We start from the raw sequence: 15358 nt of genomic DNA on the forward strand, positions 1-15358 counted from the left end.
GTTTGGGAGGAATGATGGTTATTTCGTTGCAGGTTCTGTTGGATGTTATTGTTGAAAAGTGTTAAAATTATAAATGCCTCAATAAAATAGTTTCCAAATAAAAAATAAGCCTAATCATTTACCTCTCCACAAGTCCCTCAGGATCAAAGTTGGCTTCCTTCCACTCTGATTTATTGTGTTCTGAGATGGCTGATAATAAATTCAATGTGTGATCTTCAGCCTGCCACATATAGAATTTACAGTGCAGAAGGAGGCCATTTGGCCCATCGAGTCTGCATCGGCTCTTTGAAAGAGCACCCTACCCGAGCCCACACCTCAACCCTTTCCCATAACCCAGTAACACTAAGGGCAAATTTGGACACTAAGGGCAATTTAGTATGGCCAATCCACCTAACCTGCACATCTTTGGACTGTTGGAGGAAACCGGTGCACCCGGAGGAAACCCACGCACACACAGGGAGAACGTGCAGACTCCGTACAGACAGTGATCTAAGCCACGATTCAAACCTGGGACCCTGGAGCTGTGAAGCAATTATGGGCCAAGTGATGTTTGGAGGGTCAGTTAAATGAGTTGTTTGAAGATTTTTCTGACATTTCAAATTTGCCTATGTATATTCCTGATGAAACCTCTTAATCTGTTTTGTTCCTTTCCAAATTAACCTTCATTTTGGTTGGTTGCAAGGCAGAGATTCCTATGAGGTCTTGGAGATGCTTCACCTCTTCATACTTTAGAGAGTTGTTTGAACTCTCTAAAGTATGACTGAGTTCCAAGTAAAGCAGTTGATTTGGGAATCTGGTACATGAATGCGATACTCTACCCAGTGGCACTGGTTTCACTTGATGTGGTAGCTAAATACATCGTTATTGATATCGACTCCCTGAAGGTAGAGGTCAGAGAATTCTGAGAATGTGCTGAAGTTTGGAGGACGTAACTTGTGATGGACCCAGCTTCAACTTTTCAGTCTATTAATAAATAACGTGAATAAAAGACTAGAGAGCAATGTATCAATTTACTGATGACACAAGGTTGGGTGACACAGTAAGTGCTGTGGACGTAAGCAGAAACTTTCACTTGATGAGATGCCTGGGTTGTACACAGCTCACCCGTATGATCCTGAAGAGGTCAGTGGACAGATTTTATTGTAATCCTGGTGTTCGCTGCACCTGGATAATGCTGGAGTTCAGGGGGTAATGCCCAACCTCTAGACCTTGATTTTGAATCAGCAAACCATTACACAGAACTGTTATTGAATTTCCAGCACAAAAACAGGCCTTTCGATTGATTGATTGATATTTGTCACATGTACTGAAGTACAATGAAAATAATTTTTCTGTGGCCAACGGAACGTACACAGTACGCAAAAGAATAATCAACAGAGAACATTGACAAATGGTACATCAACAAATAGTGATTGGTTACAATGCGGAACAAGGGCCAGACAAGTAATACAGGAGCAAGAGCAGCATAGGGAGTCATGAATAATGTTCTTACAGGGAACAGATCAGTCCGAGGGGGAGTCATTGAGGAGTCTAGTAGCTGTGGGAAAGAAGCTGTTCCTATGTCTGGATGTGCGGGTCTTCAGACCTCTGTCTCGTCTGCCTGATTGAAGTGTCTGGAAGAAGGCAAAGCCTGGGTGTGAGGGGTTTCTGACAATGCTATCTGCTTCCTGAGGCAGCGGGAGGTGTATACAGAATCAATGTGAGGGTGGCAAGCTTGTGTGATGCGTTGGGCTGAGTTCACCACACTCTGCAGTTTCTTGCGATCGTGGGCTGAGCAGTTGTCACACCAGGCTGTGATGCAGCCGGATAGGATGCTCTCTATGGCGCATCTGTAGAAGTTTGTGAGAGTCGATGCAGACATGCTGAATTTCTTTAGCTTTGTGGGAAGTAGAGACGTTGTTGGGCTTTCCTGACTGTTGCATCACTTGAGTGAGCCAGGACAAACTGTTGGTGATGGTGAGCCCCAGGAACTTAAAGCTATCGACCATCTCCACTTCGGAGTCATTGATGCAGACGGTGGGAGGGGGAGTCGTGCTGCGCTTCCTGAAGTCGATGATCAGTTCCTTGGTCTTTCAAACATTTAGAGAGAGGTTGTTTCCGGTACACCATGCAACCAAGTGATCGATCTCCCGTTTGCTTTGTGCTGGTGTTTCTGTTGCATACAAGACTTCTTCCGCCTTCATTAAATCTTAACAGAATATCCCCGCTGTTCATTTCTCTCATTTACTTATCTCAATTCACCTTAAAAGTATCTGTTATCCACCACAACTAATCCTTTTCTGGGTCATGAAATTGTTCCTGAATTTCTCACTGGATTTATACATATTTTATATTTAGTTTCTGCCTCCTTCACAAGTTGTAACATCTTCTTTGCTTCTGATATTTCAAACTCTTGCATAATTTAACCTTTCTCTCAGCTGGAAAGAGCTTCAGTCTGTCTTTCCTGATGGTCTCAGGGAGCACATTAATTTCAAATCCACCCCAACTTAAACCTCAGGCTGCAAAAACATTTTTTTAAAATGTTTTTTATTGGGTTTTCTACATGACATAAATACAGGTCAAAACATAGCAAATCAAAACACAAAAGATCTAGGGAATATGTAACCAGACAAGGGTTCCCTCCTCTTCTATTTCCCCTCTTTAGGGTGGAGAGGGCACCTGGGTGGTGCCCCTCGTGCTATTTATATTGTTCAGTGCATTTGCCCCGGCGTCGGCCCTTGCCCGTTACCCTTTGCCGTTTTTCCTTAGTTTATCTCGCTGCAATGTGGTAGTTGCCGCCATTGTCCTCCCTGTGCTCTCCCCGCTACCCATTTTGTTCTCTTTTCTCTTCCCCCTCTGGCTTCCCATTTTTTGTTCCTCCCCCTTTCCCCCATCCCCCCCTTCTTCGCTGCTGCCCCCTTTCTTTCCTGCTGGGTTTGGCTACCTCAAATTGCTCCCCCAACCCTGGGTCCTCCCTCACTTTTCCTCTCTTCTATCTTGTCCTGGCTATTTATCCCTGGCTTCTGGCTACTTATTTATTTATGTGGTGGCCACAAACAGGGCCCGGAACAGTGGGGTGAATGGCTCCCACATTCTGTGGAAGCCCTCTTCCGACCCACGGATGGTGAATTTGATTTTCTCCATTTGGAGAGATTCCGAGAGGTCGGACAGCCAGTCTGCAGCTTTGGGTGGTGCTGCTGACCGCCGAGCAGGATTCTACGGCGGGCGATCAGGGAGGCAAAGGCAAGGGCATCCGCCCTCCTCCCCAGGAATAGATCTGGCTGGTCAGAAAGCCCAAAGACTGCCACTTTCGGGCATGGCTCCACCCTCACCACTTTGGATATTGCCTCAAAGAAGGCTGTTCAGTGCCCAGCTAGTATGGGGCAAGACCAGAACATGTGGGCGTGGATGGTCGGGCCTCCTTAGCACCGTTCACATCTATCCTTCACCTCCAGGAAGAACCTACTCATTTGAGTTCTTGTTAAGTGGGCTCTATGTACCATTTTAAGCTGCGTTAGGTTAAGCCTCGCGCATGTGGAGCTAGAGTTAACCCTGTGCAGTGCTTTGCTCCAGAATCCTCACCGTAATTCAAACCCCATTTCCTCCTCTTCACGTCCAGTTCGGTGTCGGCCCTCTCTATCAGTCGTTCGTACATTTGACTACAGTTCGCTCTGCCGAGAATGTCCTCTCGTAGTGTCTGTCATGGTGGTCGCGGGCATGTCTTTGTCTCATTCCGTAGGAAGTGCAAAAACATTTTTAACAATGCATTTGAAGGTTGCATGTTCCTGGCAACAACAACTTTTATTGTCTGTCTCCTAATTGCCCCTTGAGAAAGTAATGATAGCATTTAGACCACAACCTCAAGACTAGAATCAGTGCAGAGGTTATCCTCCAGGGTTCTGGGCTCAGTTACAGAGAAAACAGAGGGACCAAGATGTCGATTCACTTAAAAATAAGGTTGGCAACAGGAGGGAGGTGAGCCTCACTCAGCTTGAGCTGGAAACTGGGAAACGGCCAATGGGATTTCAACTTGGAGCCCGGCCGGTTAAAGGGGACGGACAGGGAATCAGAGAAAAATGTTCACAGAACGAGAGCTTATATAAATTGAAATGATCACACTATCACTCTCAGTCTAGGTCTAATACCCTGCAGAGACTTCAGCTGATTTTTTCCATCTTTACTGAACTGGTTACTTCCCAGCCTGAAAGAGATGAAAAATTAATGAACAGATTGAACAACAGTGTAAATAACAGACTCGAGTTAACGGGACAAATCTTCTGGTCTCTGGATTATCAGTGTTTGGGAAAGGATCAGAACTCTTGACTATTCAACAGCAGCCAGAAGCTAACACAAATTTTCTGGTCTCCGGACTGCAGGAGACCAGTCATACGATTGAAGATTCTCATTGGGATACCCTGGCTATCCCGACGCACAGACCACTGTGGGAATTCCAGAGTTTTAAAACTTTAATTGGGAAACTTTCTTACTGCCCGGGAACCTGCGTGAATGTCTCTGACTCTGAGTTAGAATCGGAGATTTGGGTCAGATCCGCAGGACTTCCCTGGATAGTTACTCAGAAAATATTAGATGATATTAGACAATGTAAAACATGGTCTAATACCAAAGCAACTTCGTGCCCGGACACCACCCACTGACCACCATACCACACAGCCCACTGTCCGACTTGTGCCCCTAACCCATACCAACTACCCCTCAACCCGATTAAGACCTCACAACTCATCTCTTCCCCCCCCATTACTCCCTTGATCAATTAAAAAAAAAAATTTAGAGTACCCAATTAATTTTTCCAATTAAGGGGCAATTTAGCACGGTCAATCCAACTAGCCTGCACATCTTTAGGTTGTGGGGGTGAAATCCACGCAGACACGCCCTTGATCAATTCTAATGAAACTCCCCAACTTGACTACACTGCATCACACTAGCCTCTCCTCCCTGACTCTACTCTTCTTCGATCAAGCTCCTCGGGGTCATTGCACTGAAGATCCCGGAAGATTTATGCAGTAGTTTCAGGTTAGGATAATCTTCCCGCACAGTGGCAATCCGCTTAGCATTGCCGCTCCTTGGACGATTCAGGCCAATTTATATTTTAAAATCCCACATATATTTTAATTGATACACTAAAAATTAACACAAACACCCACCTGATCAGCTTCATATTGCAGCACGTCTGTATGAGATCACGGAGGACAGGGATACATTGGTCTGTGAAGGAGTTTACCTGCAGGTTCAAATGCACCAAGGACAGCTTTGTACGGAGAGCAGAGGCGAGATCCTTGGCACCACAATCTGAGAGATCATTTTCGTACAGCCTGAGGATCAGACAGAGAGAAAAATGATAGTCATCAGATTAAATCTCCAGTGTTTGAAACATTAATAACAATAATAATGTACCATATGAAACATTCAAAAGGCACAAGTTCCATTCCTATTGAAGGAAACCACTTAATACTGTAAATTAGAGGGTGGGGGGGGGGGGGGGGGGGGTGAATGTAATGCAACATGAATCCCAGGTCCCGGTTGAGGCCGCACTCATGTGTGTGGAACTTGGCTATAAGTTTCTGCTCTGCAATTCTGTGTTGTTGCGGGTCCTGAAGGCCACCTTGGAGAACGCTTACCCGGAGATCAGAGGCGGAATTTCCTTGACTGCTGAAGTGTTCCCTGACTGGAAGGGAACATTCCTGCTTGGTGATTGTCGCACGATGTCTGTTCATTCATTGTCGCAGCGTTTGCATTGTCTCGCCAGTGTGCCACGCTTCGGGACATCCTTTTCTGCAGCGTATGAGGTACACAACATTGTCAGAGTCGCATGAGTATTTGCCGCATACCTGGTGGGTGGTGTTCCCACATGTAATGGTGATATCCGTGTCGATGATCTGGCACGTCTTGCAGAGATTGCCATGGCAGGGTTGTGTGGTGTCGTGGTCACTGTTCTCAAGTAATGGGGGTGTGGGGATGACCTTGGCAAGATGTTCATCTTCATCGATGACGTGTTGAAGGCTGCGAAGAAGATGTCGTAGTTTCTCCGCTCCGGGAAAGTACTGGACGACGTGTTTGTCTTCTGAGGAGGTCGGTGTGGTTTTTGCTGCAGCGCGTTGGAACTGTCGATCGATGGGTCGGGCGCCATATCCCGTTCGTATGAGGGCATCTTTCAGCATCTGTAGATGTCTGTTACGCTCCTCCTCGTCTGAGCAGATCCTGTGTATACGGAGGGCTTGTCCATAGGGGATGGCTTCTTTAATGTGTTTAGGGTGGAAGCTGGAGAAGTGGAGCATCGCGAGGTTATCTGTGGGCATGCGATAAAGCCAAGTGCTGAGTTGACCGTCCTTGATGGAGATGAGTGTGACACAATAGACCTTTCCCATTGCGCATTTCACACTGGCTGCCATTAGTTGGACAGCCAATGTGACATCAGCTTCTGGACCCTATAAGTGCAGACCCGACCATTGAGAAGTTCAGCTCATAATAGCACACTGTCTTGTACTTACTCCAGTTTCCGTATTTTACACTCCGGGTTCCTCAGTGCCTCAGACAGAAGTTTCACTCCTGAATCTCCCAGTTTATTCCAACCCAATTCCAGGTCTTTCAGTGTCCAATTTGCACTGAGAGCAGAGGTGAGATCTTGAGCACAAGAATCTGTGAGAGTGTTATCAGACAGACTGGAGATCAGAGAGAGAAAAATAATAAAAATCAGAGAAAATCTGCAATATTTTGAAGAATACTATTAATAACAATATAGATGTTGTGTGAAACATGCAAGAAAAAACCTCTAAGCATTAAAGCAAAAATACAAATGATGATGTAAATTTGAAAAATAAATAAATATTCTGGAAATGTTCAATCGGTCAGGCAACATCTGTTGAAGAAGAAACAGATTGATGAGCTTACGTCAGAATGGGAGAAAACCGTGAGTTGATAGGCTTGAAGTGAAGGGAAATGGTGATGGGCAAGTGGCAAGGGAAGAATAAAATGAAAGTACAAGTGTAATTAAAGTGATATTAGTGATGGTAAAAGACAAAGCATAGCCCTTCACACGTTAAACCGGTGTCAGCACTGTGTATGCATGGAGAGTTGATGGTTAAGAAATGGAGTTTGTGGCAGGCAAAGATAATGGCTGTAAGTGCAGCACACAAAGTTAAGCTGAAAGCCTTATATGTAAATAAAAGTGAAATTATAAGGAATATCATCCTCTCACAGGTACTGGCAGTGCTCAGGCAGCAGTATTGGCTGTCAGAGGCATTTCAGTATCTCTGGTCAGTCAGAGTTGATGCCCATTATGCCATGCTTGATGCATCCCTGTGATGCCATGATAGATGGTCAGGCTGGCACCAACATAGGCAACTGTGTGAGTTGGGGGGAAGGGAAAGTGAAAGCGACAGGGAGCATGGAGTTAAATGGCAAGATACGCAGGAGGATAACATGTAGGCAGGTGGATTTAAGCTTGATGCAGACTAGGAATTCAACAAAAAGGAAGGATAACTTTGGACATCTTAGGACTTCCAATATCTGTAATGATAAGAAAGTTAGCATTAAGGTACTTTACCTGAATGCTCGTAGCATTTGTAACAAAGTAGATGAACTAATGGCACAGATCATCGTGAATGATTATGATGTGGTAGGCATCACAGAGACATGGCTGCAGGGGGTTCAGGACTGGCAGTTAAACATCCAAGGATATACAACCTATCGAAAAGACAGGGAGGTGGGCCGAGGGGGTGGGGTTGCCCTGTTAGTTAAGGACAAAATTAAATCTATGGCACTAAACGACATAGGGTCGGATGATGTGGAGTCTGTGTGGGTAGGATTGAGGAACCACAAAGGCAAAAAAACCATAATGGGAGTTTTATGTACAGACCTCCTAACAGTGGTCAGGACCAGGGGTGCAACATGTACCGGGAAATAGAAAAGGCATGTCAGAAAGACAAGGTCACGGTGATCATGGGGGACTTCAATATGCAGGTGGATTGGGTAAATAACGTAGCCAGTGGATCCAAAGAAAAGGAATTCATGGAATGCTTACAAGATGGCTTTTTGGAACAGCTTGTCATGGAGCCCACAAGGGAGCAGGCTATTCTGGACCTAGTGCTATGTAATGAACCAGACTTTATAAAAGATCTTAAAAGTAAGGGAACACTTAGGAAGCAGCGATCATAATATGGTTGAGTTCAGTCTGCAGTTTGAAAGAGAGAAGGCAAAATCGGATGTAATGGTGTTACAGTTAAATAAAGGTAATTACGAGGGCATGAGAGAGGAACTGGCGAAAATCGACTGGAAGCAGACCCTAGTGGGGAAGACAGCAGAGCAAAAATGGCAGGAGTTTGTATGCATAATTGAGGACACTGTACAGAGGTTCATCCCCAAGAAAAGAAAGATTATCCGGGGAGGGATTAGACAGCCATGGCTGACAAAGGAGGTCAGGAAATGTATCAAAGAAAAAGAGAGATCCTATCAAGTGGCCAAAAGCACTGGGAAATCAGAAGATTGGGAAGGCTACAAAAACAAACAGAGGTTAACAAAGAGACAAATAAGGAAGGAGAGGATCAAATATGAAGGCAGGCTAGCCAGTAATATAAGAAATGATAGTAAAAGTTGCTTTCAATACATAAGAAACAAACGACAGGCCAAAGTAGACACTGGGCCAATTCAAACTGATTCCGGAAGGCTAGTGATGGGAGACGAGGAAATGGCTGGAGAACTTAATAAGTACTTTGCGTCTGTCTTCACAGTGGAAGACATGAGTAATATCCCAAAAATTATAGAGGGTCAGGGGTTGAGTATGGTTGCCATTACAAAAGAGATGGTGCTAAAAAAGCTAAAAGGTCTTAAAATTGACAAATCTCCCGGCCCCGATGGGCTACACCCTAGAGTTCTGAGAGAGGTGGCTGAAGAAATAGCGGAAGCGTTGGTTGAGATCTTTCAAAAATCACTGGAGTCAGGGAAAGTCCCGGACGATTGGAAGATCGCTGTTGTAACCCCCTTGTTCAAGAAAGGATCAAGACAAAAGATGGAAAATTATAGGCCAATTAGCCTAACCTCGGTTGTTGGTAAAATTCTAGAATCGATCGTTAAGGATGAGATTTCTAAATTCTTGGAAGAGCAGGGTCGGATTAGAACAAGTCAACATGGATTTAGTAAGGGGAGGTCGTGCCTGACGAACCTGTTAGAATTCTTTGAGGAGGTGACAAGTAGGTTAGACCAGGGAAACCCAGTGGATGTGGTCTATCTGGATTTCCAAAAGGCCTTTGATAAGGTGCCACACAGGAGGCTGCTGAGTAAGGTGAGGGCCCATGGTGTTCGAGGTGAGCTACTGGCATGGGTTGAGGATTGGCTGTCTGACAGAAGGCAGAGAGTTGGGATAAAAGGTTCTTTTTCGGAATGGCAGCCAGTGACCAGCGGTGTCCCACAGGGTTCAGTGTTGGGGCCACAGCTGTTCACCATATATATTAATGATCTGGATGAAGGGACTGGGGGCATTCTAGCGAAGTTTGCCGATGATACGAAGTTAGGTGGTCAGGCAGGTAGTGCTGAGGAAGTGGGGAGGCTGCAGAAGGATCTAGACAGTTTGGGAGAGTGGTGCAGGAAATGGCTGATGCAATTCAACGTGAGAAAATGTGAGGTCTTGCACTTTGGAAAAAAGAATCCAAGCATAGACTACTTTCTAAACGGTGAGAAAATTCATAATGCCAAAGTACAAAGGGATCTGGGAGTGCTAGTCGAGGATTCCCTAAAGGTAAACATGCATGTTGAATCTGTGATTAAGAAAGCGAATGCAATGTTGTCATTTATCTCAAGAGGGTTGGAATATAAAAGCAGCGATGTGCTACTGAGCCTTTATAAGGCTCTGGTTAGGCCCCATTTGGAGTACTGTGTCCAGTTTTGGGCCCCACATCTCAGGAAGGACATACTGGCACTGGAGCGTGTCCAGCGGAGATTCACACGGATGATCCCTGGAATGGCGGGTCTAACATATGATGAACGGCTGAGGATCCTGGGATTGTATTCATTGGAGTTTAGAAGGTTAAGGGGAGATCTAATAGAAACTTACAAGATAATACATGGCTTAGAAAGGGTGGACGCAAAGAAACTGTTTCCGTTAGGCGAGGAGACGAGGACCCATGGGCACAGCCTTAGAATTAGAGGGGGTAAATTCAGAACAGAAATGCGGAGACATTTCTTCAGCCAGAGAGTGGTGGGCCTGTGGAATTCATTGCCGCGGTGCAGTGGAGGCCGGGACGCTAAATGGCTTCAAGGCAGAGATAGATAAATTCTTGATGTCGCGAGGAATTAAGGGCTACGGGGAGAATGCTGGTAGGTGGAGTTGAAATGCCCATCAGCCATGATTGAATGGCGGAGTGGACTCGATGGGCCGAATGGCCTTACTTCCACTCCTATGTCTTATGGTCTTTAGATGAGTAACAATGGAAATATATATCCCTGAATCTTTCACAAGTTGGACTTCCAATCCCTTGACGAGCCCCGAAGCCAGCATGAAATACGCTTTTAGCCGTGATCGGTTCTGGAATACAATTTCACACTGACTGGCCAATTAACTGGTCGGCAACATGAACCGCTGCCAGGGAGGACAGAGAGAAAAGGGATGATGTGGGAGGGCTTGCTTGAGGGGACTGCTACTGAGCTGTCTCGAGCAACTGCAGACGTGTAAAAATTATATCCAAATGAAAAAAAAACAGCAAACTGCGTTTGGGCTGCACAAATCTCAGTCCCCAGACCCCTTCTTTAATTTTATTTCAGCCCTGCCTGATATTTCATCCCACTCTGGAACGTGATTGTAGCTAAAACGTAAAGGGCTGTCTGGTCAATCGGCCTGCCCGCCACCAGTAAAAGTAGATGAGTCACACAAAGTACCTCTCAATTGGCTCCTTAATGGGCTTACTTTTCAGTGGACACGCTTCCGACCATCACGCTCACCCACCGACTGATATACCGCACAAATGAGTGATCATGGCGGGAGGCACACCTGGGGATGGATTCTCTGCTCCCCGACGCCGAAATTGCGTTAGGCGACGGGGCGGAGAATCCGTTTTGTCGCCGAAATTGGAAGCGGCACAGATTTTTAATTCTCCGTGCCCCCGAAAATCGGCGTACTCGTGGAGCACGCAGTACGCCGCGTTGAGTATCCACCGCCTCAGGCCATTGCCTGAGGCCCGCCTCGCGATGCTCCATCCCTGGCCGGCCGAATTCCCGACGGCGTGGGACTCTTATGGTCCAGCCATTCGTGAACCAAGCCAGGTGGCTGCGGACTCAGTCCGGGGCTGCCACAGTCAGGGAGGGCTGATTGACGGGCAGGAAGTACTTCATTCAGGGGCTGGGGGCAATGTGTGCGGGCGGTCCGGGTCCACGGGCTGAGTCCACCATGGAGCACACGTGGCCGCTACATGCCACCGCCATGCATATGCGCATCCTCTGACCCGGAAGTGCAAGGGGCTGTATCGGAAGCGAGAGCTGCGGGCTCTATGACAGCTCCCTGCTAGCCCCCAGCGAAACGGGGAATCTGTAGCCGTTTGACGCCAGTTTTCCTGGCGTAAAATACCCCAGTTTTCCCGATGGCCTGGGGACTAGTCTCCAAATCGGAGAATCCAGCCCCTGATGTCTTGTACAATTTCACACACATTTGGGTCAGGCATGTATCGCTTAAGCAAAATAAAATCCTGGCCTATGAGTTGAGGAGAAGAGAGGACACAATATCAGGGAATGAACGATGAAGGACCCAGACCTTGCATCCTTCTGCCCACAGAAGATGAAGGGTTGAAGCTGGGAGTGCTGGAAGCACGGCGAGCAATCAATGATGGTCGATGGGTTGCGGACCTGAGAGTGTGGGCGGTCTAATGGATAGACACAGGAGAGTTTCTGGCAACCTTCGAACATAGTGCTCCTGTGTCGGTCACTGGTCACATGTTGGAAAGTGCATTTTCTTCTAATTACTCTTCACCCTCTCACAATGCAAGGGCTGTGTGATGGAGAGACAGCCATCAACCTGTGAGCAGGTGAAAGGGGCCTCAGAGGGTTCACCATCACATTAATCTCCCACATCCCCGGCACAAAATTCTGTGGGAATGACATCCTTGGGATGAGTCAGTGAAACTGGCGGTGTTGGCCCATAACATTGATTACCCAGGCCTCGTCCCTGCTGGATGCCCCAAAGATCCAAAGACCCTAATCCTGCCCACCACATCGCCTGATGTCTGCACAAAGGATTGCATGACAAATATTCTGGAAGTTCAAACTTTAGTTGGGCAATTGCTCTGCAACGGAACCAGCTGATACTCCGATTTAAACCTCAAATTTCAGATAATTCTGACTGTCTTACAGTAACAGTTACCCTTAAAAGGTTAGAATAATTAAAACCATGTCTAAATCCTGGGTAAGTATAGTATAGATCTTCCTGGCCCCTGATATCCACATCTCATGGTGTCAATACTTCCAGCAAAAATGCATCCCAGTGGCGAGAAAAGACTCTTTAAGGAGGAAGAACCTCAAGGAAGTAAAGGAGGGTATTAAGTTGAAAGGGAAACATATAAAATGCAAAGGTTAGTGGTACCGGAAGAGTGGGATAGATTCAGAATGCAGCAAAGGAGGATGAAAAGATTATCAGGAAAGAGAAAGTAAACTACGAGGGGAAGCGCGAGGGAGACATAAAAAGAGACAGTAGAAGCTTCCTTTAAGCACATTAAAAGGAAGAGAGAAGTCAAAGTTAGCTCTGGCCCCTTAGAGAAGGAAACTGGGGAAGTGGCAGAGGAGTTCAATAGATATTTTGCATTGGTCTTTGCTTAGCAGAAACTGCAAGCATCCCAGAAACAGTGCAAAAGAACAGGGGGGGATTAATACAGTCAGCATCACCAGATAATTAGTTTTAGGCAGACTAATGAGGTTAAAGATTGACAAGGTCCCTGGACCTGATGGTTTGCACCCTGGGATCTCAAAGGGGGTACAGAGATCCTGGATGCATTGGCAGTAATTTTCCAAACATCCTTGGATTCTGGAACTGTGTTAGAGGACCGGAAAGCTGCCAATATGGGGTTGATTTAGCACAATGGACTAAACAGCTGGCTTGTAATGCAGAACAAGGCCAGCAGGGTGGGTTCAATTCCCATACCGGGCCTCCCCGAACAGGCGCCGGAATATGACGACTAGGGGCTTTTCACAGTAACTTCATTGAAGCCTACTTGTGACAATAAGCGATTTTCATTTTCATAAATGCCAATATTCTATTTGCTTTCCTTATTATCTGCTGCACCTGCATGCTCATTTTCTGTGCATGAGGACACCCAGATCTCTGCATCGGAGCACCCCAAATTCTCTCCCCATTTAGATAATAAGTTGCCTTTCCATTTTTGCGACCAAAATGCATCACATCACTCTGTGGCACCCTAACAAGCGCCTTCCTGGGGGGGGTGGCGTTGTGGTCAACAAGAAGGTGGCCTTCAAAATGGGCAGTACTGCAGCGAACCCCAGAAGTAGATACGTGATCATTACTGGGAGGCTGGAAGGGACGCGGGTGGTATGGTGATCGTGATGTGCAGGTTAGGTGGATTGGCCATTCTAAATTGCTCTTAGTATCCAAAAATGTTAGGTGGGATTACTGGGTTATGGGATAGGGTGGAGGTATGGACTTAAGTGGGGTGCTCTTTCCAAGGGCCGGTGCAGACTCGATGGGATGGGCCAAATGGCCTCCTTCTGCACTGTAAATTCTGAGATGTCATTTTTTATGAAGGTGAATGGGACCATTTCTGGGTTCTGTAGGTGTGGAAGACTCTGGGGGCGAGGGTGACGGTGAGGGAGGTGGTGGAGTGGCTGGCGATGCCGAGTTTGATGAACTATTACTGAGCGGCAAATAACGCAATGGTCAGGAAATGGGCAGTGGAGGAGGGATCGGTTTGGGGGTGGATGGAGGCTGCGTTGTGTAGGTGGACGTGTTTGAGGGCGCTGTTGTTGGCGCCCCTTCGCTTTTGCTGGTCTGGTATTTTGTGAGCCCGGTGGTGGTCTCAGTGTTGACAGTTTGGAACCAATGGAAGCAATAATTTGGTTTGGAGGCCTGGTCACTGTGGGCGCCATGAAAGCGATAATCACAGGTTTGTACCGGCGGGACTGAATGAGAGGGTCTGGGGGGGTGGCAGCAGGTGAGGATAGAGTACTTCAGGGATTTGTTTGTAGGGGACAGGTTTGCAGGCCTGGAAGAGCTGGAGGAAATGTATGAATTACGTAGGAGAATGAATGGCTGCAGGCGGTGGACTTCGAGAGGAGAGGTGCCGTCCTTCCCTGGGTTCAAGGATGACATTGGGGAGGGGAGAGTGTTGGACATCTATGAAGATTTGATGGAAACGGAGGGCGCTTCGGTGGAGGAGACTGTGAAAATGGGAGGAGGAGTTAGTGGGGGCCACATTGGGTGGATTTGTAGGTAGTGCGGGGGTTGGGAGGGGGAGTCCAGGGCCGCAGTGGCGGTTAGATATGGGGCTGTTGGCAGATGAGGGTGTGTGTGTAGGTGAGGGCTGGGACGTTGAAGGAAGCCCTGTGGATGGTAAACGTGTCCTCGTTATGTGCGAGGGTAAGTCTCATCCAATTTAAGGTGGTGCAGAGGGCCCTCATGATAGTTTCGAGGATGAGCCGGTTCTTTTCAGGGGTGGAGGATAGGTGTGGGAAGTGTGCCGAGGAGGGCCCGTGAATCAGGTCCACATGTTCTGGGCGTGTCCGAAGTTGAGGGGGTTCTGGCAGGGGTCCTCGGCTGTCATATCCACGATTCTGGATGTAGGGGTGACCCGGGGTCCGGAGGTGGCGGTATTTGGAGTATCGGAAGATCCGGGAGTCCAGGTGGGGAGAGAGGCTGATGCATTGGCCTTTGCGTCCCTGATAGCCCGGAGACGGATTTTGTTGTGCTGGCTGGGCACGGAGCCACCAAATGCGGAGGTGGGGGTGAACGACCTGGCAGAATTCCTGCATTTGGAGAAGGTCAAGTTTCCCTGACGGGGGACGGAGAGGGTCTGACCCGGTGGTAGAAGCTGGTTATCGATTTCTTCAAGGCAAATTAAGGTGTCGGGGGTGGGGGGGAAATTAAGGGAACGATAGAGTTGTGGGCCTGTGTTCTTTGTTCCTTTGGATTTTTGGTTTTCTGATATTTTTATGTCCATATGCAAAATGTCTTTAATAAAAACATTTCTAAAAAAGATAAAGAGCAAGAGCAAATGGTATACGAAGCGAATATCTGTAGTTCAAGAAAGTTGGTTGAATTACAGCAGAAAGATTCAGCGGTAAAGCAGTTATATCAGATAACAGATATGGGACTTCTGGTAGCGGCCAAGGAATGACTGGTTGCACATTTGGGGGCTCCCGCTCAAGGTGGACCTTT

At 47.0% G+C, this 15358-nt stretch overlaps 1 protein-coding gene across 1 annotated transcript in view; it reads right to left on the minus strand.

The window, feature by feature from the left end:
- Positions 1-3374: 3374 nt before the first annotated feature.
- LOC119967860 (NACHT, LRR and PYD domains-containing protein 3-like) overlaps positions 3375-15358 on the minus strand; it is a 136572-nt gene continuing 124588 nt past the window's right edge. The window contains exons 12-14 of the mRNA XM_038800907.1: positions 6486-6656; positions 5142-5309; positions 3375-4180 (exon numbers count right to left, since the gene is read on the minus strand). Coding sequence (XP_038656835.1) covers positions 4093-4180; positions 5142-5309; positions 6486-6656 — 427 coding nt within the window. The 3' untranslated portion in view covers positions 3375-4092. The remainder of the gene's footprint in view (positions 4181-5141; positions 5310-6485; positions 6657-15358) is intronic.

The sequence above is a fragment of the Scyliorhinus canicula genome, chromosome 6 (assembly GCF_902713615.1).
Source record: "Scyliorhinus canicula chromosome 6, sScyCan1.1, whole genome shotgun sequence".
Taxonomy (NCBI): domain Eukaryota; kingdom Metazoa; phylum Chordata; class Chondrichthyes; order Carcharhiniformes; family Scyliorhinidae; genus Scyliorhinus; species Scyliorhinus canicula.